General features: G+C 40.5%; 1 protein-coding gene across 1 annotated transcript in view; it reads right to left on the bottom strand.

Moving 5' to 3' along the window:
* prdm6 (PR domain containing 6) overlaps positions 1–27204 on the bottom strand; it is a 217966-nt gene that overhangs the window by 76561 nt on the left and 114201 nt on the right. The window contains exon 4 of the mRNA XM_048527784.1: positions 2926–3053. Coding sequence (XP_048383741.1) covers positions 2926–3053 — 128 coding nt within the window. The remainder of the gene's footprint in view (positions 1–2925; positions 3054–27204) is intronic.

Below are 27204 nucleotides of genomic sequence, written 5' to 3' on the forward strand. Positions count from 1 at the left end.
TGATCCCTGGAATGGTAGGTTTAATGTATGATGAATGGCTAAGGATCCTGGGATTGTACTCATTAGAGTTTAGAAGGTTGAGGGGAGATCTAATAGAAACTTACAAGATAATGTATGGTTTAGAAGGGGTGGACGCTAGGAAGTTGTTTCCATTAGGTGGGGAGACTAGGACCCATGGGCACAGCCTTGAAATTAGAGGGGGTAAATTTAAAACTGAAATGAGATGACATTTCTTCCACCAGAGAGTGGTGGGCTTGTGGAATTCATTGCCACGGAGTGCAGTGGAGGCCGGGACGTTGGATGCCTTCAAGGCAGAGATCGACAAATTCTTGATCTCACAAGGAATCAAGGGCTACGGGGAGAGTGCAGGGAAGTGGAGTTGAAATGCCCATCAGTCATGATTTAAATGACGGAGTGGGCTTGATGGGCCGAATGGCATTACATCCACTCCTATGTCTTATGATCTTATGGTCTTATGGTAGTCACTAGTACAACTGAGTGGCTTGCTAAACCATTCCTGAGGGCAGTCAGAGTCAATCACATTGCTGTGAGTCTGGAGTCACACACAGGCTAGACCAGGTGAGGATGATAGTTTTACTTCCCTGAAATAAACTTGTGAACCAGATAGGTTTTTCCAACAATTGGCAATGTTTTCATGGACATCATTAGACTATTAATTCCAGATACTTATATGGTGCGTTTGAACCCAGATCCCCAGAACATTAATTGAGTTCCTGGATTAATATTTGAATGATCATCCCACTAGGTCATTGCCTCCCCTTTATCGTAACACTGATACATTTTATTTTTTTCCAAAGTTTGGCACTTTTATTTTTCATCCCCTCTTTTACTGTTGGCATGTGTGTTTCCCTTTAGAATCAATTTTGTCATCACCGCTTTAAGACTAACGATTCACATTCACTTTCAGATAACTCTGTAAACCATTGATCTCATTAGCAGGGTGGTCCAAAATAACAAGCAAAGACTAACATTGCTTGATACTTAAATGCTATGCAGTTTTAACTGGTTGACTGCCTAAACATTTTTAGTATGGGCACATGGGTTGTGTTTCAATGAGAGAGAAAATATATTTAGTTGAAGAAAGAAACAGCTCGTATTTACATATCACATTATCATACTCCTATGATGCCTCAAAGTGATTCTCAACTAATTAATTATTTTTGATGTATAGTGGTTGATATTTTTCTGGCAAACGTGGCAGCCAATTTGTAAACAGCATGCTCCCTATGGATGAATTATATAAATGCCAGTAAATCTGTTCCTGGTGTACTTGTTGAGCGATGATTTTGGGTCAAGCCTATGGGGAGGAGCTCCTTGTTTTTACTTGAATAACACCATAGAAATTTTTTCACAATTCCTCTGAAAAACAATATCTCCTACGATAGATTACCTCAACAATCAGCATGTGTTAAATATCTGCATAGTCAAGTGTAAGAAAACATTGTCAGGTATTTGGAGAGATAGTAGGAACTGCTGATGTTGGAGAATCTGACATGACAAGGTGTGGATCTGAATGAACACAGCAGGCCAAGCAGCATCAGAGGAGCAGGAAAGCTGACTTTTCGGGTCGAGACTCATCTTCAGAAGTGGGCGAGGGAAAGGGGATTCTGAAATAAATAGGGAGAGAGGGGGAGGAAGATAGAAATTGGATAAAGGAGAAGATCGGTGGAGATTTCTGGTAAATGTGTTCCCATGACTGTGATAGGTCGAGAAATCCAGGATTATGATCCGTGGCAATGAAGGAATGCTAATATATATTCAAGGAAGGATGATGTGTGAGTTGCAGTGCAATATTCCCATCATATTCCTGAAGCCGAAAGTTGCTTTCAGGCTTTGTTGAACTGACAAAATTTATCCTGTAGATCATACACTGCAGCTATACAGCGTGAACAGTGCAGAGGATAGATATTATTCATAACAGAGTCTCAGAACAAGCAAATTACTTTAAAATTTTTCCTTGAGATGTGGGTATCAGTAGCTAACACATCACTTGTACATTCAAAGCTGCTCTGAGAAGAAGAAATGGGCATTTTTCTTGAATTGTAGCAAATTTTGAAGTAATAAAACTCTCACAATGCTTTTAAGTAGGAAATCTAAAGAGATTTATCCTCATTGTTTGAGGAGAACTTGAAAGTTAATGCTTCTGATAGATCCTTTTCAACGTCTGGGGTACGAAGGAAAAAAGACACTCCAGTAGTTATTCAATGAGTTACTGTAGTGTGTCATATAAGCCACAAATGTCGAATGTTGGTGAAAGGGCAAGTTCAGAAATTTAGTCAAGTAACACAGATACCAAAGAAGCAAATTCTTCTGCTCTGGATGATAGTGGATTGTTTTGATTGCTGTTCTGGCTACATCCATGCATGTACTTCATCATACACTTGTCTTTGATCTCTTAGATAGTGGAAAGGCTTCTATGGTTAAAAAGGCAATCCATTTATCAAAGAATACACAGGCTTTGCCTGTTCTTCTGTTGATGGTGTTGATTTTACTTCCAGTTGGCCTAGTGGTCAATTGTGACTGCCAAGTTGGTGACAGTGAGTGGCTTTGAAAATTGAAGCTATGTGTAAAAATAAAGAGGAGAAGACTAGAACTTTCTTGGTTCAGACAGTTATTTTCTGGCCCTTGTGTGACATGAATGTAAGCTGCACTTGACAAACTCAACCCTGGTACCACAGTAGCCTAGCATGGGCCAGTTCATTATTGTGAAATTATTAATGGAACTAAGGTAACAGTCTCAGTCCCAAACTTTGAAAGAGGGAAGAAACTTGATGAAGTATTAGATATTAGTGAAATCAGCTGGAGGTATTGTGCATTGTTGCCTGATTTTATTTCACTTTTGCAGTCAAACTCAAAATTGTGCTAATCATCACATTGATTGTTCAAAATTTCAATGTCTCCTACCTGTACTGGACAACTGTCATGTTCTGTTCCCCACAATGTCTTGCGCATCGGATATATCTCATCCAGTTTGACTTGTTGGGGTCACTGCCATCAACAAAGTGTTGTAGTGATCCTTCCTGATCATATATCTGAGAAAGATGTCAAAGGTCAAACAGTTATTGGGTCATCGATATTTACTCTCTTCTTGCTTTTCTGTACCTCTACTGAATGTCAAAACCTAGAAATTTATGGCTATGAGATTTGTCACTGGCTTGTGACATTTTCACGAAACTCATAATCAGTTAAAGTAGACTAATGACACTAAAACAGGGAATGCCATATTTGTTGATTTTAACCTGTGCTTTATAACAGATTTCATTCCTGATGTCAACATGCTGAAATAATGACATCTAAATCAAACAAAATAGGCACTAATTTGAACCAACCTTTGGATGTTAGGGGGTAGTTTTAAGACCAATTGAAAATAAATGGATGTTTGGTACATTTGAACTACTAGCTGATGCGTGCTTCAGTTTTGAACTGTTATAGTAAATTAGCAAAATATTGTTTTGTTTCAAGTCAAACATCAGAAATTCAAACAGCATTTTGTAAACTTGTCTAAAGGCATGTTCAAAGAAACAGCAATGTTAGTACTTCTTATTTGAAAGGAATCTAAACATAAGGAATCTAATAATAAGTGGCTCAATGTATTTTTAAATAACTATTACTGAACAACTTCACAGAGTTATTTTGTTGAGTGTGCCAGGCAGTTTTATGTAAGTTTTATTCAGGCTCAAATACTGTTGTGTTAGTAATGATCCCAGACAAGTCACCAAATGCAATGATCTGGTTAGGGACCAGAACTGCTTTGCAAAGTTTAAAGTGGATAAAATTAGAGATCCCAGGTAATTCTGAAGAAAATAAAACCACAAGATTCCACAATTTTGCACAAAGAAATTAAACTTTACCATACAAAGTTGGACATGTAAAAGAAATTGTCACGCCTCACTCAGATAGCATGCTGGAAATCAAGTCCCATTATTCCAAGATAAAAGGGTGTAGAGCTGGATGAACACAGCAGGCCAAGCAGCATCAGGGGAGCAGGAAAGCTGACGTTTTGGGCCAAGACCCTTTTTCATTTCTGAAGAAGCGGCCTGCTGTGTTTATCCAGCTCTACACCTTGTTATCTCAGATTCTCCGGCATCTGCCGTTCCTACTATCTCTCCCACTATTCCAAGATTCATGACAAAAATAGAAAAAGTTTTTGAAGTATGCAAAGTCGCCAATTTACTTGTTGATAGAGTCAGGTTAACAAGAAATATGGGCCAGGTTTCTGTATTTAACAAGAGCAACCATTTAATCCAGATGATTGATTGATTTTATTGTCACATGTAAGGAAATGCAGTGAAAAGCTTTGTGTACGAGCAGTATAGGTAGATCGCAGTAAGCAAAGGATGCACAGATCAAAAAGACTTAGAGGCATACAGGTCACATTGCACGTTACATTATTTGAGGCTAAAGTGCATTCAATAATCTGATAATGGCCATGAAGAAGCTGTTCCTGAACTTGCTTGTGAGTGTGTGTTCAGGTTCTGTATCTGCTGCCTGACAGAAGAGGTTGTAGGAGGTCATTACTAGGATGTGATGGGTCTTTGAGGAAGTTAGCCACCTTTCCGCGGCAACAAGCCATGTAAATAGAGCCCATGGATGGAAGGCTGGTTTCGGTGATGGTCTGGGCTGTGCACACCACCTTCTGTAGTTTCTTATGGTCCCGGGCAGAGCTGTTGCCATAACAAACCATTACAGTAAGCTTTCAATGATGCATGTGTAGAAGTTGGTGAGGGACCTTATGGACATGCCAAATTTCCTGAGCAGCGTGAGGAAGAAGAGGCATTTTTGCGCCTTCTTGACTGTTGCATCTATGTGGGAGGTCCAGGGGAGGTCATCAGTTATTGTCACTCTGAGGAACTTACTGTTCTTCACTCTCTCAACCTCAGTTCTGTTGATATAGGTGGGGACATGTTCTCCTCCTTTCTTTCAAAGGTTGACGATCAGTTCTTTAGTTTTGTTGATGTTGTGAGACAGATTGTTTTCATTGCACCACTTCACCAAGCCCCATATCTCCCTTCTGTATTTTGACTCGTCATTATTAGAAATCTGTCCCACTAAAGTGGTGTCATCAGCAAACTTGTAGATGGTGTTCATTCAGAATTTGGCAGCACAGCTGTAGGTGTACAGGGAGTACAGTAGGGGCTAACGATGTATTCTTGGGGGGCTCCGGTGTTGAATATTATTGTTACCTATTCTCACTGATTGCAGCCTATAGGTAAGAAAGATCAGGATCCAGTTGCAGAGGGTGGAAACAAAACCAAGGTCACAGAGTTTAGAGATCAGTATTGGGGGGATGATAGCATTGTAGGTGGAGCTTTAGTCAAACAGCTGGAATGTAACAAAGTTGTCCAGATGTTCCTGGGATGGGAGCAGAACTCAGGATATGGCATCCTCTGTGGGTCTGTTACGTCAGTAGGCAAACTGTAAGGAATAGGGGCAGGCTGGGAGATTGGAGTTGATGTGGGCCATGACCAGCCTCTTGAAGCACCCCATGGTTATTGAAGTTAGAGCTATCGGGCAGTATTCACTAAGGCACACTGCATGTGTTTTCTGGGGTACAGGGATGATGGTGGTCTTCTTGAAGCAGGTGGGGACATTGGCCTGTAAGAGGAAGAGGGTAAAGATGTCAGTGAATACCTCCGCCAGTTGGTCCCTACAGGATTGGAGTGCTCGGCCGGGGACACCATCTGGGCACCTCACTTTACTTGGGTTGACTCCCGGGGAGACTGATCTGACATCTGATGCAGTGACAGAGGGAACAGGTGTGTCTGGGCCTTTGGGCTAGCATTGCCATGCCAGTGATATTCTGCTCAAACTGAGCATACAAAGCTTGAGTGTGTCAGGGAGGGATGTGTCATTGTCCACTATCTTACACTGTTTCATTTTGTATCCTGTAATGTTGTTAAGGCCTTTCCCTAGGTGGCGGGAGTCTATTTGGTAGGTCTGGGCCTATAACCTGGTCTGGTATTGCCTCTTGGCCTCCCTGATGGCTTTGTGGAGTTTATATCTGGATTTTCTGTAATGGTCTGGGTAACCAACTTGAATGCTGTGTGTCTGGTCTTCAGTAGGGAGCGAATTTCTTCGTTCATCCAAGGTTTATGGTTGGGGAACACTCAGATTGACTTCTTTGGTACATAGTTCTCCATGTATTTGCTAAGGAAGTATGTTTTCCTTTGAACAGTTGAACATTGTGCAGTCCACCGAGTCTAAGCAGTCCTCATGGTGGTTTTCCGCTGCCTTGGACCAGCACTGTGCCTCATTTCATGAAGGATTCTCCCATTTCAGCTTCTGCTTGTAAGCTGGGAGGAGGAACGCAGTGCTGTAGTCAGATTTTTCGAAGCATGGGCTGGGATTGAGTGGTAAGCATCTTCGATGGTTGTGTAGCAGTACTCCAGAATTTTTGGTCCCTTGGTGGGGCAGGAGATATGATGGTCGTATTTTGGTGTCACCGTCTTGAGGTTGGCTTGGTTGAAGTTACCAGTCACAATGAATAGGGCCTCGAGGAATTTTGTCTCTAGAGTGTTTGTGATGGTGTAAGTCATGTCTAGGGCATACTTCACATTCACACAGGCTGTCACGATGATGGAGGTGAACTCTCGTGGTAGGTAGTAGGGATGGCATTTTACTGTAAGGTATTCTAGATCTGGGAAACAGTGGCTTACTGGGGTTGCTACATCTGAGCACCAGGAAGTGTTGATCATGAAGCATACCCGATCGCCCTTCGCCTTGCATGAGGATGCCATGCGGTCCATGTGCTGTATGGAGAGCCCGTCAGTTTGTATGGCGCAGTCAGAAATGGCGGGGTTGAGCTAAATCTCCCTGAAGCAAAGCTCACAGCTCTCTGTCAGTTCGCTCTGGAAGGTAAGTCTAGATCTAAGTTCATCCATCTTGTCTTTGATATTTTGGACATTCGCTCGGAGTATGCTGGGGATGGGAGTCCTGAAACCATGTTGTTTCAACCTCACCTTCAGGCCAGCACATTTTCCCCATTTCCTTGTAGGTTTCCTGCTTCCTGATGGGCCAGGGGGTTGGTCCTGCGAGTCTGCTGCTCCTACAGGTTCATGAGTCGGCTCTGGTCAGGCTGGGCCCTCCATGGAGAATAGGTTGTAGCCACAGGTAAACAATAATGAATTGTCAATGTATAGCCATTCTTTTAAAACTCTAACCCCCTTCTAAATCCCTGTACACACACATATGGACAGACACACAGACAAAAAGCATTGGTGATATGGATGGAGAGAAGAAGTTACTGGTTACGCCAGTCCTCAGGATTCAATTGAGTGATCGTTTTGTTTCCCAAGTCTTTCAGTTCTCAGAACCTTTCCTTCAGGTTCTCTCTCTTCTTCACAAAAGGCACAATGTGATTGAGGCATGAAGTATAAAGTCTCTGCCTTATTGATTAAAAGCAACAACTTACAGCAATTAGCAGAAAAGAAATAACCTGATTTTCTTCAGGCTTAAGATATTTTATAGAAGAGAGAGGGACAGACACACCACCTGACCCTTGCAGCAGCCTACGGGTTCCTGCCAGTATCATTCTGATTTACAAGCTGTTCGGCTATCCAGGGGCCAATCAGATAGTTGTTGTCAAGCTGATGGACTTTTGCATCCAACACTGGTCACAACTCCACCAACCAATAAGCAACCTGCTTCTGGTTGGATTTCACTTCGTGTACAGATCCTCAAATCTGTGCTGTCTATAAACACCTTAGCCCTAATACTTAAAGGAGGCAACAACATTAAACCACACACAATGGGTTCAGTAGAGTTTAGATTAGATTAAGATTAGATTTAGGTTTTCTTGTCATGTGTACTCAAGTACAGAGATACAAAATTACAGTGAAAAGTTTACAACTTCACCAGTCTTAGCGCCATCGTAGGTAAAAAGGTACCTAAGTTCAAAATTTTAAGTACAAAAATAGAAAAATAAAGAAATAAATTAAGAAGTTCAATACAGCAATTCCTTCCTTGGTCCTTTGTTGTAAAACAGTCCTTTCCCAATTTAGTCCAGAATCAAAACTTAGGTAAAATAAAGATGCTTTTTCTATAATTATGTACAATATATACTCTTATTGTCCAGAATAAACATGAAGCAAAAATGAGTTAATGACAAACTGTTGTTGAACACCCCATCAACAACATCAAATAGCATATGTAGTCAAAACAGATCCTACAATTATCTCAGCAACTGACCCAGATGAGAGGAACATTGTGCATCATTAACTCTCATAGGGCTTTGTCTGAGCTCTAACTCTCTCCAACACAGAGTCAGCAATGTTCTTCTGCCTTCTCAGCGCTCAGGAACTCCAAAGCCCTGGCTGCTTGAGGGCTGATAGCACCAACATCTCTGACCTAGAACATCTTTCCCCTATTTCTCACATTCCAGAGTGACAAAAAGCTTGAATGTAGCAATCTTCTACTTTGACTGCCTCTCAACAACATGAAGTCACCTTCACTGACAGCTGCTTCCTGACTAAATCTGATGCTGAACCTTGAACAGCTGTTTATATCCCATTGAATTGATCTGGGTTACATATTAAAACTCTTTGGGGGACAGGATTTACATTAATTTGGAAAGGCAAAAGCTGATTATAATAGTCAGCATAACTTTGTGCATGGGAAATCTTGTCTCCGTAACCTGATTGGGTTACTTGAAGAGATGACAAAGACGTTTGATGAAGGCTGAGCCGTAGATGTTGTCTTATGGACTTCAGCAAAGCATTCAACAAGTTTCTGCTTGGTAGACTGATTAGTAAACTTAGATCACATGAGATCCAAGGGGAGCTAGCCAAATGGGTACAAAATTGGCTTGTAGGTAGGGAACAAAGTGTGATGGTGGACGGTTGTTTTTCAGACTGGAGGTTTGTGCCACAAGGATCAATGCTGGGTCCACTGCTTTTTGTCATTTATATATATGATTTAGACGTGATTATAGGAGGTATGGTTAGTAAGCTTGGAAATTACACCAAAACATGGAGTGTAGTGCACAGTGAGGAAAGTTATCGCAGAGTACATTAGAACTTTGATCAGGTGGGCCAATAGGCTGAGGAGAGGCAGCGGGAGTTTAATTTAGGTAAATGTCAGGTGTTGCATTTTGGTTAGGCAAACCAAGGCAGGATTTATATAGTTGATGGTAGGACCCTGGGGAGGATTGCCAAATAAAGAGACATAGCGGTGCAGGTGCACAGTTCCTTGAAATTGGAGTCACAGAAAGACAGGGTAGTGAAGGAGGCATTTAGCATGCTTGCCTTCTTTGGTCATAACATCAGATATAGGAGTTTGAATGTCATACTGCATAGGACATTGGTGAGACCACTTTTTGAATATGCATCATCACCCTTCTATAGGAAAGATGTCATTGAACGTTAGATGGCGCAGAAAAAGATGTGCAAGCATGTTGCGGAGGCTGTACATTTTGGGCTATAAGGAGAGGCTGAATAGGCTGGGGAATTTTTTCCCTGGAGCATTGGATGCTGAGGGATAACCTTGTAAAGGTTTATAAATCATGAGGGGCATAGATAAGGTGAATATCCAAGGATGTTTTCCTAGGGTGAAGAGTCCAAAACTGGAGGACTGAGGTTTAAGGTGAGACGGGAAAGATTTGAAAAGAACCTAAGGGGTAACTTTTTCACACAGAGGGTAGTGGGTGTATGGAATGAGTTGCCAGAGGAAGTGGTGGAGATGGGTACAATTACAATTTAAAAGGCACTTGGATGAGTAGATGAAGAGGAAGAGTTTAGAAGGATATGGGCTAAAATGCTGGCAAATGGGACTAGGTCAGATTGGGATGCCTGATCAGTGTGGATGAGTTTGACTGAAGGGTCTCTTTCCATGTTGTATGACTCTTACTGTATGACTGTACATGGTGGCCTATGAATAGCAGAGAGAAAATTTTGATACTTAGCATTGAGGATGCAGAGGCTTACAGCCTTCTTTCGATAATGCCAGGTCATTGCATTTGGCTATGGAGATTGCGCTGACACGGGATGCTATTTCTGTCCAGGCTAGCTGCATCTAGTGGAGTTGCCTCCTTTGGTTGCCTTCTTTCTACCACACTGAGCATCAGCACCTCCACATCCCTGTCTGTAAAATGGGATGCCAACTTTCATTCTTAACCATTTGTCGTGTTAGCATGGTGGAGCGGCAAAGTGTGAAGAACAATTCATGGCTAGCAACATTTGAAGTAGCACAAGTGGGTCTGGAATATGGCACCAGCACTTTGATTGTCACAAAGTCCCGGCAGCAGTGAACACTTTCACCACTTTTGCTGCATGATTGTTTTTTGAGCTGGGCACTGCAGAGGCTGGACACATGATGAATGAACTGAGGAGTGGAAAATTACTTCTGAAAAGTCAAAGATCGTCAGAACTGCTGATGCTGGAGTCAGAGACAACACAGTATGGAGGTGGAAGAACACAGCAGACTAGGCAGCATCAGAGGAGCAGGAAAGCTCTTGCTTCAGATGGGAACCCTTCTTCAGAGGGGTCCCGATCAGAAACATCAACTTTCCTGCTCCTCTGAAGCAGCCTGGCCTGCTGTGCTCCTCTAGCTCCATACTGTGTTGTCCTTAAGAAAAGTCAACATGAGTTAGTGTGTCTTTGCCAAAAACAATAGAAATATTCATTGATTTATTTGTTTGGAAAGTTATGACTTCAGAAATATCAGCTCTCCTGGTCCAATACACTCAGCTGTCTCTGTCAGAATCTGCATCTAGTCTAAAGTGGGAAACAACAAGCTGAAGATTTTTCTAACTATTGGCTGTAAATATTCTATTGGTGATCATCTGGAACAGTGTGAGTTCAGTGGTTTGTGAGCTTGTGTTAATAGCACAAAATTTTCAATTCCCACTAACTAGCAGGTCATTTCTCACAAAACTTATCAAGCCAGAATATCAAGGACACATTGAAATGGATATAAATCCAGTCTCCAGAATGAAGGACATTTTCAAATTCACTGCCATTACCTCTCCTAACTCCAGGTGATTCTTTTGATGCCTACTGTACACTTAGAGCAGTACCCTTTGGAATTTCTTATGCTTTGACGAAAATACTAAAAGTCATTTCTTTTTCACAGAGATGTTCCTTTTCTTTTATGTATTGAATTTAATATGTAACCTTATTGAAATCAAAAACAGGAGCAATATCCATTTATTTATCAAGGCTATAACTGAGTCCTGAGGTGTAAGTAGTACTAATCCCAGTAGACAATCGTTTCCTTCATTTGTGTTTGAATAAATCATGAATTTAAGAAATGTATGTGTACAATTTATATATAGATGAGCTTGAGTATCATTACCAATTTCTGACGTTTACCCATTTCAAGCTGACCAACATGGTTCAATGAAGAGTGCAGGAGGGCACGCTAGAAACAGCACCAGGCACATTGAGAATTGAGGTGAATCTATAAAACGGGGGTGATTGTGTGCCATATGACATAAAACAGCAATTGAAAGCCAGAGTTAAGTGATTCCACAACCAATGAATAAGCTCCGAGGTCTTGCCGAATCCAATGGCAGTGGGTAATGAAACAACTCGCTGGAGGTGGAGACTCCACAAATATCCCATCATCAATGATGGAGGAGCTCAGCACATTAGTGCAAATTCCATCTGACCAATTATCACCCCATTGGTCTATGCTCGATCTTCAGTAAAATGATGCAAAGTGTCATGGAGAAGTTATATTGAGCAGCTTAGCAATAATCTGCTCACTGAGGCTCAGTTTGGTTCATCTAGGGCCACTCAGCTGTTAACCTTGTTACATTCTTGGTCCAAACACAGACAAAAGAGATGAATCCCAGAGATGAAATGAGAGCAATAGCATTTGATATTAAGATCTCATTTGTCCAGATGTAATGTCAACAACCCCTCACAAAACTAAAGTCAATAGGAATCATGAGGCAATCTCTCTACTTGTAAGAATCATTTCTGGCATTAAGGAGACAGTTGTGGTTGTTGAAGGTCAGTCACGTCAGCTCCAGGATATCTCAGCAGGAGACACTCAGGGGAGTGTCCTAGACCCAATCATCTTCAGCTGCCTCATCAATGACTTTCCCTCCATCATAAGGTCAGAAGTGGAGATGTTCACTAATGATTGTACAGTATTGTTATAAACTAAAGGTTGACCCCCCCCCCATAACTAAAACTGATACACCCAGAGAGGAGGGGCTCACTCAACAATCTTTTAAAAGGAGTGTGAGAAGGGGTGTAATCTGTTTTTTCAGCAACTTCTAGTGGTTAAGTAAAATCAAATCCCAACACTCACTTTACAGTTAACAAGTAACAATTTATTTATCTAATTCTAATAGTAACAAACTTAACTAAATTATTAATAAATCAAATAAACCTCTTCCAACTACTGACTATTCCCAAATAAAATAAGATTGCTGTTCCAATAAATACAAGTTCCACTTAAATAAAACAAAAATAATAAAATAGAATTTCATCCCTCTTGAAATTACAGCCAGTTTACATGTATTCTAGAATGTTCTGTGCCTTCTCCATTAAATGTTCTTTCAGGAATGCCTTGTCCGTCAAATTCTTCTGTTAGGAATATTAACTAGTTGTGCCATAGGTATCTTTGATTTAGACGGTGCTTTCTCTAAAACTTACAGAAGACTGTGAGAGCTAGAGATTCTCTCTTGAGAACTGAAAGCTACTAACTCTTGCTGATGGCAGCATGTTCTTCTGCTTTTGCCCAACATTCCCTTCTTTTATACTCTAATGACAAATCAATATTCCTTACAATAGGATTGGTCCTATGTTGTCAAAACCATGAGATTTAAGTTTAAGTGAGTTTTGGTAACTGGGTGCCTTGTTCAATTTAATTGGCTAAATTCAAAACTTGTTGACTTGATAACAAAACATAACTGCTAGGCCTGCTGACTGTATGGCTCTTTGATGCGAATGTTTCAATTCAGGAGCTCTGTGTACCTGAAAACCCACAAGCTGCTGCCCACAGATATCATTTTTGAATCTTCAAGCATAGAGAAAGCACATAATCTTTTAAATGGACTACACATTGCATTTTACAAACATCTATATTTTACAAACACCAAATTCTAACATCCTGCCTCCAGTCCCCAAATACTCTACTCAACTTTGCAACAATATTCAACACCATTCACAACTCCTCAAGTACTGAAGTAGATTATGACCAAATGCAGAAAAACCTGGACAATATCCCAAGTATAAGTTGAAAAGTGGTAAATAAGATCCAAGTCACACAAATGTCAGGTAATTACCATCTCCCATAAGACAGAATCTAACCCTTGAAAATCAATGGCACTACCATAACTAAATCTTACACTATCCAACCCTTGGGGGTTACCAGTGATCACAAATTAAATTGGACTTGCCAGGTATGGAGTGGCAACAAGAAAAGGTCGCAGGCTTGGATTCCTGCAGCAAATAACTTACCTTCTGACTCTCAAAAACCTATCCACCAACTACAAGGCACAAATCAGGAGCCGGATGGAATATTCCTTACTTGCCTGGATAAGTGCAGCTCCAACAACACTCCAGCAGCTTGACACCATCCAGGACAAAGCAACCTGCTTGATTGACACCACCCCCACAAACAGCTACACCCTCTACCATTGATGCTCACTAGCAGCACCTACAAGATGTGCTCATGAAATTCACCAAGCTTGCTTAGTACCTTCCAAACCCACAAGCACATCTAGAAGGTTAAGAGCAGTAAATACATGGGAACAGCACCACCTTCAAGTTCCCGTCCAAGCCACTCACCATCTTGGCTTGGAAATATATCATCGTTCCTTCACTGTTGCTGGTTCAAAATCGTGAAGTCCCTCCCTAATGGAATGTTGACCTCCACACAGCACTTGGACTGCATTGGTTCAAGAAGGCAGCTCACTACCACTTTCTCAAGGACCATTAGGGATGGAAAATAAATGCTGGCCCTAGCCAGCAAAGCCCAGTCGCTTGAATGAATAAAAAGTAAACTCCTGAGCAAATGATATCTCTGTCACTTTGCAGGTTCAATGTTTATTTTTGTTTTTTGGAAAAGCATAATGCAGTGTAAGATTCCACTGTGAATGTAGGTGATAGCAGTTATTGTTGCTCATGGATCACTAACGTTTGCTTAAATAATTAAGCCATTTGGAAGCGGATGATTAAGATTCTGTTCTCTGTCAGAATTTTTCCGAGCATTATATACAGTTCACCTCTCTCATTTAGCAGCTACTGAGGAAAATCATTTCACCTGGACTGCCATAATTAGCGCTTTAGAGAAGAATGGACAGTAAATGAAGATAATTTTACAATATTAAATGAAAGGGAAAAAGATTTGTTTCAGAATATCGCTTTAAGTTACATTATGTGAGGAGGATTAAAAGACATACATTTGACTAATACAGGATAATTTTGGGTTGATATCAGGAAGTTCTTCACGCAGCAATTGAACAATGCTTTTAAAAAATCAGATTCTGTAATGATAGGACTAAAGGGTCGTTCAGGATGGATGATTCAACATGGAGTGAATAATCCTACTCAAGGTCTTATTATTTGTAGCTCCAGATATATTTTAATATCAAAAGCTGAGATTCTTTCTGAATTTTAACAACTCAGGGCACAGCAAGTAGCCAAATCAATAAGAATGAGAAATATAAACATGTAGTCAAGGCTGTTGCAAGTGTGAAACCCTCAAATCCCTTGAAAGACCTTGTAACACATTACCAAGGAGTTTATTTTAAATTAGCTGGTTAATTGACACTCTTAAGTGGCTTAATGATAGCATTAAAATCATACACGAAAGAATTTTCTACAACCATTCAATCCAGTACATAATAATTTAGTCCCTAAATGTCTCTTCTATTCCATAAAGATAATAAAAAAATGCAAATCCTTCAATGGTGTCTATGATACTTCCCGATGTTTTTCTCATTATTTTAAACACTTTATGTATAAGAAATAACGATTTTCATATTTTTATAAATCTTCATTGAAGTTGGTATAGTCTGTGGCCAAATCTTTTCACTACATTATGTGATTAATGTGACACCACTGCAAAAGACTTTTATATATTTTCTTCAAACTGTGACAACTCCAAATGTTTGCTAAGCCAGCAGCCTGCTGAGATTGCAACATGTAAGCACAAATTGTTCCAGTGTTTGAAACATTTGATCCTGATTACATGGGTAAGGCTCTCTTGAAGAGTTTTGATATTCCCTCCACCAGCTTAACTACCTCATCCTCCCAAATTGCCAATCTACCTACCTTCTGGGCTTCCTACTTACTTAGTGGAGACAGCTTGCCACCTTTCCGGATCATGTATCATCCACGAATGACTCTCCCAGCCACTTCTGTCATACTCACTTATTCTCTTTGTTTCTTTGCAGGAAATAATCTTTTCTAATTGGTATGACAGGGCAAAAACTGTCGATAGTGCGGCAGACGATAGGCTCTTCACCCTAAATGGGCAAAATTGCTGGAGTTGACTGAGTAAAAGAACAACTGCTCATGTGGAGAGAAGAACACTTCCATGGACAAACAACCATGTGAACTTCATTGTGCTGGACTCCCATTAACACCAGGTGCAAACTCATTCTTAAAGCGACACAAGCTTTTCACTCTTTCGTACACAGTTATTCCCTTCCCTTGTCAAATGCAGGCAATAGTAGGACCTAATGAACCAATGCAAGGAATAGGCCACCACTGCCAACCATCAGCCACACTGAAGAGGAAGCCACTCAATCCTCAGAGGATACATTGGCAAGGCTTTCCCCTGCACCCTCCACCAACACAGAGACTCTCACTTCCGTGGTTTCTCTGTCAAGGCTAGACTCAGGACCACATTCTGGAGAGCACATCACTGACAGGTCTCTGCAGTTATAGTTGAAGAAACTCCCAAGATCTCTGACACTCAGAACACTGCTAGAGACCAGGCACCACCTGAGCCCTAGGCAGGAGATGATCCCGTGGTCTTTCCCTTTTGTAACTTAGCCAAAATGCATAGGCAGGCACAAGAACAACAGGCAGGTGGTAAATTGAATAAATTGATGGACGAATCCACCGAAGTTAACATGTCAGCTCCAACACGAATGTACACAGCTGCCTCTGTGGACAGGTTGGTGATCACCATAGAGACTCAGATCCAGTACCTCATTACTCCACTCTGGCTATTGGTGCTCAGGTGCTTTGACTCCAGGTGCACCTTCCTGTTCAGGCTGGGGAGGTGGGTACAGGGTGATGCCAGTGCACACGCATAGGGAGAAGAAGTCACAGTCGCAGAAGCTTCCTCTAAGGACACTCTAGAGGTGCCAGCCCCACTACCTCACCCTGGCTGAGAAACCAAAGCCTGCAAAGGCCCAAGCCGAGGAGGGTGAGGCTGCATCTGGACAGGAGAACTTCCAGGCCCAAATGCTCCTGGAGACAAGCAGCAAAGTCTTCCAGGTCAATAAGGTCAAATATGGAGCAGGGCCCTTCTATCAGGATTGTAGCACTGGAAGAGAGAGGAAGAAAATAACTTACTGAGGACACATATGTGCCACAAGTGTTGCTTCATTATAAATAATGTTGTACTTATACACATATATGTTAATTCACACTTATGCATGTGAGAAATGAACAACCAATGCAGATATTCTGAGATGACAGTAATTGTAGTAATGGTATTGCTCATCTCTCACAAGCAATCAATGCCTTCACTGCAGACAGCATCAAACATTATACATCCTTGAAGTTTGTCATTAATGACTGCAGCCAAAGTATTGCACTTTAATGTGGACAAAACATTGGCTGAAACAATGCAAAGGGATTCTTGTAGGGCCTGCCATACACAGATCATTCACCTGTGCTCCCTCCTTGTGAGTGACGATTCCATACATCTCTACAGGCAACCATTTCATTCTACTTACTTGATCCAATTTGAGTTTTTGAGGGAGTACTCTGCCATTTAAGCCTGAGAGATATACAATAGCCAGCTCACATCTCCACTTTCCCCCATAGTGTATTGGTCTACCAAGAGCTGCTGTACAAATTCTCCCAGCATGTTCAAGCATTCCAGGGCAATTTAGGAGCCTACACAAGCCCTGAAACTTTGAATGCCCACTAATGAGGGAAGAGTGAAAAGGTGTTACCTCAGGATTTCTCCTAGTATGCTGACTATCATGAGAAACTTCACGGCTCAACACCATATCATATGCTAACTGAATCATTAAAAGACCCCAAGCCTCATGATCATGCAACGTTACTGCCCTATCTCATTGATTGTTGCTTTCTGCCTGATGGTGAAAACAACCTGTATAGCGCATATACTTGAAAGTGTAAACAGTCGAAGATACCACACATGCAATCAAAAGGGACAAAAAAAATTTACTCAGAAACAAAAACAGTTCCAGAATTGGAGAAATAAGCAGGTCCAGATGTATTGCAGATAGCCTATGGCTGCCTGTCATATAACCAACAGAAAGTTAAGCAATGAAAGGAAGGCCAATGTCACCCATTCCATGTTGGTTGGGTTTCCATCGAGTTCTGTCTGGCGTCTCATGCTTGACAGCACATAGTTCAATCATGGTTTCGTTAATGTTCTTACTGATCAATGTCCTGATCTTCAATGATCAATGATCCATATTCTCAACACATCTTCATTCTCGAAGCATTGTTCTTAATCCCCCATTTCCTCTGCCACCAGATCACACATTCTTTTATCAGCTCCAGTTGTGAAGGGCAGAGCACATCACAGGAAGGAAATCTGTCATTATAACATGGTCTAACTTATATGTAACTCCAAACACTGCAAAGTAGTTGACTTGTAACTACCCTAAAAAATGGCTGAGCAATGCATTTAATTCATGGAATTAGGGATGGGAAATAAACTACCAGTGACACCCACATACCATGAACAAACAAAAAAAAACTCTCCTTTCTGAATCAGAAAAGTATTTTCTAATGGTGGCATCTGAGCAGCCACCCCTGAATAGCCCAAGGACCTTGGACGGAAGCAATGACCTATGATTTTGTTGATGGAGTGGCTCAAAAACAGAAATTGCTGGAAAAGCTCAGAAGGTCTGGCAGCATCTGTGGAGAGAAATCAGGAGGAGTTTCCCTGGGAGACCTTACCTTTGATTCCAGACCCCTGAAATCTCATGGCATCAGGTCAAAAATGGGCAAGGAAACTTCCTGCTGATTACCACCTACTATCTTCCACTCAGCTGATGAACCAGTGCTCCAATATGTTGAACATCTTGTGGAAGATGCGTTGAGGGTGACAAGTGCTCAGGTTGAACTCTGTGTGAGGGAATTCAATGTCCATTGCCAAAAGTGGCTCGGTAGCATATTATTGGCCACTCTGGCTGCGATCTAGAGGATATTACTGCTAGACTAGGTCTGTGGTGACGGATGCAATGTGTTTGATTTCAATCTCCCCAATCTACCTGGGACAGCTGTATCTACGCATGACAGTATCAGCAGGAGTGATAAATATGCAGTCCTTGTGGAAATGAAGTCGCATTGAGAATGCCCACTACTATTCTCTGGCACTAATTCCTTGCCAAAAGGTACTCATTTCAAACAGGAGTAGCAACTCATAATTGGGCATCCATGAGGTATCGTGGACCATGAGGAGCAGCAGAATTGTATTCACCCAGAATCTGTAATCTCATGGTCTGACATCCCACTATACCATTACCATTAGGCCAAGGCCTTGGTACAATGAAGTGGGCAAAACAGTATGCCAGAAGTAACAACAATCCAATGTAAAAATGAGATGCAAGCTGGTAAAGCTATAACGTGGGACTACTTGCATGCCAAGCAAGGTAAACAGTATGCAGCAGACAAACTTAAGTGATGCCACAAACAATGGATAAGATTTAAGCTCTACAGTCCTGCCACATCCAGTCATCAATAGTGGTGGACAATTAAAAACCTTGCCAGAGAAGGAGACACCACAAATATCCCCTTCATAAATGAGGGGGAAGCTCAACACATCAATGCAAAAGGCAAAGTCAAAGCATTTTCAACAACTACCGCCATAAGTGCTAAGTTAGGTATCTAGCCTCAGGCACTGGAAATTAGGGGACAATAGCGAGAAGAGGAGTGGTCAACACAGAACTGAGGGCGTTGTACTTAAATGTGTATAGTATTTGAAACAAGGTAAGTGAGCTTGTAAAACAGATTGAAATTGGCAAGTACACGTTGTTATCACCGAGATATGGCTGCAAGGGGATCAGGAATTGAAACTATATATCCAAGGATACATGTCCTAATGAAAGGACAGACACATTGGCAGAGAGGATAGAGTCACCTTTTTAGTAGGAAATGAAATTAACTCAACAGCAAGAATTGATATAGGGTCAGAAGGTATAGAACTTGTGTGGATAGAGAGAGGAACTGGAAAAAGAAAATGACTCTGACGAGGCACAGCAGGGCAAGTAGCATCTTAGGAGCAGGAAAGCTGACGTTAAGGGTCTTGGCCCGAAACATCAGCTTTCCTGCTCCTAAGATGCTGCTTGGCCTGCTGTGTTCATCCAGCTCCACACTTTGTTACCTCAGATTCTCCAGCATTTGCAGTTCCCATTATCTCTGATCCTGATGGGAGTTGGGTACAGACCTCCAAGCAGTATTCAGGATGTAGGGCTTAAAGTACATCAGGAGGTAGAAAAGGCATGCAAGAAAGACACTATTATTGCAATAATGGGGGACTTCAACATGCAGGTGGAGTGGGAAAATCATGTTAGGAGCAGATTCTAAGGAAACAAATTTGTGGAATGTCTACAAGATGGAATTTAGAGCAGCAATTTAGACAATATAGGCTGAAGATACAGAAGCTTGAACACAAACACCAGCAGGTTCAAGAACAGCCTCTTCTCTACCATTATTAGAATGATGAATGGACTCTCTAACCTCAAATAATGCTGATCTTGATAATGTTGATCTTGCATAGTGCCCACCCTAGGTGGTGTAATCTGTTTGCCTCTAGCCAAAATTGTTTTTCATCCTATGATCGCTATGTCCTTGCTTACTATGATCTACCTATACAGCTCAAAAATAAAGCTTTTCACTGTACTTAGTACACATAACAATAAATCAAATCAATGAATCAATCAATCAATTTGGGATTTGGAGTTTTGGAATGAGGCAGCCTTGATCAGTGAGTTTAAGGTGAAGGAACCCCTAGGGGCCAGTGACCACAATATGATAGAATGCCACTTTGAGAAAGAGAATTTGGAATCAGATGTAATAGTATTACAATTGTGTAAACGTAACTACAAAGACATGCGGGAGGAGCTGGCTTGTTGATTAGAAGGCGAAGCCAGCAAGAAAGACAGTGGATTAGCAATAGTTGGGGTTTGCAGGGGTAATTCAGAAGGCACAGCAGAAATTTATCCCAAGGAAGAAGAAATATACTAATGGGTGGATGCGGCATCAATGTCTGACAAGAGAAATAAGGGGCAGCATAAAAGCAAAAGAAAAAGCATACAGTTTTGTGAAGATTTGGCTGAAGCTAGAAGATTGGGAAGCCTTTAAAAACCATAGGGGACAACTGAAAAAAAGGAATAAGGTAGAGAAGCTGAAATATGAGAGTGAGTTAACTAGTAATATAAAAGAAGATTGTATGGCGGATGTGTCACCTGGACCAGATGGACTACGCCCTGGGGTTCTGAAGGAGATAGCTGAGGAAATTGTACAGGCATTGGTAGTAACCTTTCAGAAGTCTTGGAGGATCCCAGAGGACTGGAAAAGGCTAATGTAAAATGCTGTTTAAGAAGGGAGGGAGGCAGAAGACGGGTAACTATAGGCCAATTAGTCTGACTTTGGTTATTGGTGAGATTTTAGAGTCAATTATTAAGGATGAGATTGTGGAGTACTTGGAAGTGGATGGTAAAGTAGAGCAGAGTCAGCATGGCTTCATCAATTGGAGGTCATGCCTGACAAATCTATAAGAATTCTTTGAAGAGGTAACAAGCAAGTAAGATAAAGAAAAGCCAGTGGATGTGATCATCATCACCTTCTCAAGCACAACTGATATCACAATGGGCCTACCAGACATATTCCTGGCTCCCTCACAGAATGCCCATGCTAACACTCTTAAACACATAGCATAAGAGCATCGTTCTGGCACTGATGCCATTTTCCTTCTAAACCAGCGCCCATAACTCCAACTATTGACACCACAGAGTCATATTCTCCACAATGGTATTCTGTATGCAACAGTTGTGGCTAACTCAGTTTCAATTGTTTTGTATTGAGATTAATGGTGATGGCACCAATGATTAGTCCTTCACAAGTGTGGAAACTAACACCTGATCAATAACAAATAACCAATGACAACACAGAAACGACACAAAAGATGAGCTCAGCGATAGTAAGAACTGCAGATGTTGGAGTCAGAGATAACACAGTGCGGACCTAGAGGAACAGGCGGCATTAGAGGAGCAGGAAAGCTGACATTTCAGGTTGGCACCCTTCTACAGAAAAGGGGGAGGGGGAAGGGAGCTCAGATAAAGATAGAGAGAGGAGGGGTGGGGCTGGGGATGAGCTACCTAATTCTATTAGAGGGGTTACAATTTAGCAAAGACAAATTGTACCAGAAATTTTTCCGCATGATCTTTTCAAAAAAAAAGATTTTTACATTTTCCACTAGTCATAGAAATAGAATATGTGGCAGATTTTTACAGCTTGAGTTGTATCACACACATTTAAACAAATTAGCAGATTTAATTTGATATTTGCAAAACATCAGCTGACATGTCAACGAATAAAATCAATTACTTTAGCAGCAGAACTCAAGCTGGGATCTATCATGTTGGTAGACATTTGCCCTTTCACCTTTTCAAGCATGTACCCTATCATCTTTGAAGACATGTTACCAATCTCCCACTGTTCTTGGAGTCTCTAACAAGTACACTTTACCATGTCATGTAAACATTACAATGTGTTTACATTCTATCTACTCCAAAGGTAGCAGAAACCCACATTTCAACAGTGGCAGTTTGCTGACTTGAACGAATACTACATCACTCACAAAACACACATTTGTGTTTAGTTGCATGTGAGTTAAGTCCACTCAAAAGAAAATGGTGTGTAGACATATGACAGGGAGAAGGCAATGCTACCAGCCTAGGTTTATGAGTTAATTATTTCTGTTACTTGATCTGGAATGACAGTGCAGGTAAAACTATAAAACAAGCACAGTGCCAGATTTCAGGCTATATTTGCGTGGGTCACAGTTCAAACCTCACACCTTCCCCAGAAAAAATATTGAACTAATAAATGGTTGCACTCTGAATATAAACTGTATCCTATTGTGGAAATACCTAGATTTGCGCAAAATCTTTTTGGAAATGTGCTTAAAATAAATCAATAGAAACTTATAAAATTAAGCACATTACTTCAGAGATTTACACTGTGCATGCTATATCCTTGTCAAAAATTCTTTGAAGGAGTTTTATTATAGTAGAGATGTATTTAAATTTGGCCCTCTATTAACCTCTTAAGCACTCATTATAATTGCTCTCAATAATAAGTTAGAAAGGTCCTTAGATCATCATTAGCAAATATTAAAAGATGTCAGAAAAACACTAATAGTAATAACTAGCTTACTTACTACATATTGGCAAAACATTCAGCAAGATTCCCTTGAAAGAATATACCTGCATTAAGTAATAAAGCAACTCTAAGTTTGCACATAGAAATTGTGTTAAGAGACGGACAAGCAGAATGTTCACGATCATTGAACAAATAATTCTCTCAAAACGTAGACCTGTTTTTTGTGGAGTTGGGCAAATGCCAGAGACATTAAAAGATGCCAATTCTGTTCAGAAAACAATTCTGAAATTAGTTCCCTGTTCCTAACATACCAAATTTTGCTGGCAAGGGGTTAGGGTGCGGATAACAATCCCACACCTTGTAGAATCATAAAATGTACAAGTATTCCTAAATTGACTGGCTTCATTGTAGGCATCACAGAAGTTTTCTAGTGAGGGCCGTCTTTTGGCTGAGTCATGGGTCAAGATACCTCAAAGGTGTTGTGAACCATTGTCTGGAGTCAGAAATCACTGAAAAAATAAGTTCAAATGGTTTTGCCCATGGCTTCCATGCCCCTTCAATCCAACTTTGCATCAAGTCAAGCTACCACAAATCTCCAATGCCTGTTATATTCACTAGTCCCAGTTCAAAGCCCCCAGCTATGCGCTGCAGACCCTCAGACTCTATGCCAACTCATGCACTTCTGCAGCATCTAATTTCTCCGCACCACTTCCTTGCAAACGTGATGCCAATTCATGCCCCTTCCATGGCCATTCACTAAAATGTACTATGTACAAACCTTGAGAGCCATGACCTGCAAGTAGCAACTGTGAAATAGCTTACAGAAAGCAAACAGCATTCACAAATCGTCTTTCAAAATGAATTGCTGTTACTGCAAACTATAAAAGTGATCAGCATATAGTCCAATACAGTATCAACAACAGAAGATGAATGGTTTTATATCTCTTAATTCTGTTCAAATAAGCGTTGAGACTTTGACACAAAATGCCACAACTCCATCCTGTACCACCCACCCCAACAAAAACCCCTAAAGCAAGAATTATATGCAGTTTTTACCTTTTATTGAGGCAGATACAAGTGGTCTGGAAATTTCCCAAACCAATTTACCTGTCCCTTAACAACAAAACATCTTTTTGACTTAAACAACACACCCCCTCGCCTTTTTTTAAGATTTCTGGGATTTCTAAGATTCCATCAGATTATGAATGCTGTTTTCTGTATATGGTAATCTACTGGGGTGCATCAAATATTCGTGGTCTAGTATCATGCCTGAGTATCAGTTTACCTTTCAGGATGGGTAATAGATTGATTATTTGTGGTTTGGGAATTTGGCATAAGATGACCCAGTGATCTGACAGAAACTAAGCAATGACTTGAACATGTAGAAATTTCATGGAATTGAAATGATCCAAAGTGCTTCAGAACCAAATAATTGAATCTGAAAACAGTTACTTGTTACATACTCAAATGTAACAGTGCTTAATGTACAGCATGATCCTTTCTAGATCTGAGCTTACTGTTGACCAGAAGCTGAACTGAACTAACCATATAATTACTGTAGCTGCAAGAAAAGGCCAGAGGATTGAAATTCTGCTGGGAGAAACTCATCTCCTGACTCCTCAAAGCCGACCTATCATCTACAATTCACAAGCCAGGAGTGTGATGGAATATCCCCCACTTGCCTGGATGAGTGCAACTTCAACTGTACTGTACCACCAGCCAGGACAAAGCAGTTCATTTTATCACCTAGTACCTCAACCATTCTCTTCCTTCACTGATGCACAGTGGTGTGCTCTCTATAAAATGCGCTGCTGAAGCTCACCAAGGCTCCTTTGACAGCACCTTCCAAACCCATGGCCTCTATCACCAAGAAACTCAAGGGCAGTGGGTACATGGGAACACCAGCAACTGTAAATTCCCCTTCATATTACATAACACCCTGACTTGGAATTATATTGTAGTTCTTTTACTGTAACTGGGACCAATCCTAGAATTTCCACCAAACAGCACAATGGCTATACTTACACCACATGTGGTTTCAAGAAGACAGCTCATCATCAGTTTCTCAAAGGCAATTAAGGTCAGGCAATAAATGTTGGCCTAGCCAGCAAGATCCATATCCCATGACTTTTTTTAAAAAGTCTCTTCATGAGCAAACGATTTAAATGAACAGCAGCTCATGTTCTTCAAGATACCTGTTCCCTGCTGTTGTGAAGTAGCATATCAGCACACTAACAGGGTCTCAGTTCAGTACTTCATCTTAAATAATTCATACTTAAAGCCATGCAACACATCCACACTGTACGTTGTGTGCTTAGACCCTGGAACAGGATTTGAACTGACATTCATCTGAGTGAGAAGCTCCTCACTGACCACAGAATTGGGTGAACACTGCGATATCATTTACAATGTGTTTGATTATTGTGCAGATAAATGTTTGCATGTTGATACAGCAAGTTTGCGTGCCCAACTTCATATGTAGCTTTGCCTTTGGAAATAACCAAATATTAGAAACCAAGATTGAATATCCAGGAAACACAGGTTCTACCCCACTCCTGATACATGTTGTATGGAAGTAAAGTATTACAATTTCTTAATCGGATATTGAGGTTACTAAGATGATTTTCTAAAACAAAACCCTAGGTTGACATTCAAAATGACTACTGGTATTGAGAAACAGGAAGAAGTAATATAGTACAATTGTGATCAAATTCGACTAGGCAACATCATTCCTACATTTTAATTTGGAATTAGGGAGCCACGAAGGCCTAGCGGTATTATTGCTGGATTTATTAATCTAGAGACCCAGATAACATTCTGGTTTGAATTCTGCTAGTAGGGGGCGTATGAGTAGGGGAGTCTGGATTAAGAGTCTAATGATGATTGTGAAATCATTCCCTGAAAAAAGCCTGTCTGGTTTACTAATGCCATTTTGGTAAGGAAATCTGCCGTTCTTACCTAGCCTGGTCGACATGTATCTCCAGACCTATATCAATGTGGTTGACTCTTAACTGTGCTCTGGGAAATTTGGGATGGGCAACAAATGCTGGCCATGCCAGCATCACCCACATCCTGTGAATAAGTAGGAAAAATAAATTCTGTATCTGAAGAACATCAGGTAGTTATTTCGAGGATATTATCAACTGGTTATGAAGAAAAAAAATTCATTTGTTTTACTATTATTTTGCCTGTAATAAACTTGAATATGTTTTTACAGAGTTGGGATAATGTCGACTGGAGATTGATGAACATACTGTGATGAGGACCAGAGACATCTAAAATTCATTTCTGTCTTGTGGAACAAAATACATAAATTATGATAAACGCAAAATACTGCTCATTCGTACTGGAAGTCTGAAACAAACATAGGGAATGCTTGAGAAACTCAACAGGCCTGACAGCATCTGTTCAGAAAGAAACAGAGTCAGCATTTTGAGTCCTGTATGAATTTTCTTTAGAACTGAAAGGTGTTGGAATTTTTTAAAAATTCTTTCGACAGAGGCAGAAGAGAAGTAAGGATAGTGACTTTGAAATGACAATCTGATAAAAAGCTTTGCAAGTAGTTGCAATATTACACTCTCACCTAAAATTATATCCCATATGTTCACAAATTTCTTTTAAACCATGCTTTAAATAAATAAAATATGTTTTAGATACACAACAAAATTAACATAACTATTGTGGGATTAACAGTGGAACATAAAAATTAGGAGCAGGAGTGTGCTTTTCAGCCCTTTGAGCCTGCTCCACTATTTAACATGATTTTGGCTGATCTTATTAAGATCTTGTTAAGAAACGACTTAATCAAAATTTAATATGGAATACTCATAATCATAACAATATTTCCAAAATGAGCACACACAGTGACTCCAACATGACATTGTCCTATACCTTTCTATGTATTAACGAGCTGGGTAAATGTGAAGACTATCAATATTAGACAATTCGTCATTATGGAATTTCCAATTATGCATATCTTAAATATCTCCTCATGTCAAAAATTTCAACATTCTTAAAATCAAGGAGCTCTTCTGCCATGCAAACTATAGGAACCGTCTGACTGCTGTTTAATTTGAACTCTCTGATACATTACAATTAGTGCAGCAAATATACATTTTAATTGCTGTTAATCTATTAATTCATTCCACAGAAAGTTCTCACGTTGGGAAGAAAATAAATTTGAAATCTGACATGCACATTACAGTCCAGAAACCACTGCATTTGCATGCAGAGGCTTTAGCAAATCACTTCACCTGGTGAACTAAGCAACATGCTTCTCTGTCAGATTGCCATGTTTTTAGAATGCTTTGCGACTCCACCTTCAGAGATGGTTTGTAACCTCTTTTCAGTAGAGGATGCATAAAGTGCCTGAGTGTTAAATTCCCACAACTTAAATTCAGGCTGCTAAAAACTGGTCATAGATTAATTATCTTTCCTCAAAAGTTATTTGTATGTTCAATAAATCTGTGTCTTTCTCAGAAATTTCAGAAGATCACATATTTGGAGCCACCTTGCATCATCTGCTCTGAAAGTCCAAACTGTTGGCCAGCCAACTAACATTAATTTGTTGCACAGTGCATCTTTTCTGTGTTTCTGTTTCACTGTATTGTTTAACTTTTAACTGAACATAAATGTCTTGCCTATTTTCACTCATTTTTAATTCTCTTAAAACTATCTTACTGGT

Source organism: Stegostoma tigrinum, chromosome 3 (assembly GCF_030684315.1).
Source record: "Stegostoma tigrinum isolate sSteTig4 chromosome 3, sSteTig4.hap1, whole genome shotgun sequence".
NCBI classification, from domain to species: domain Eukaryota; kingdom Metazoa; phylum Chordata; class Chondrichthyes; order Orectolobiformes; family Stegostomatidae; genus Stegostoma; species Stegostoma tigrinum.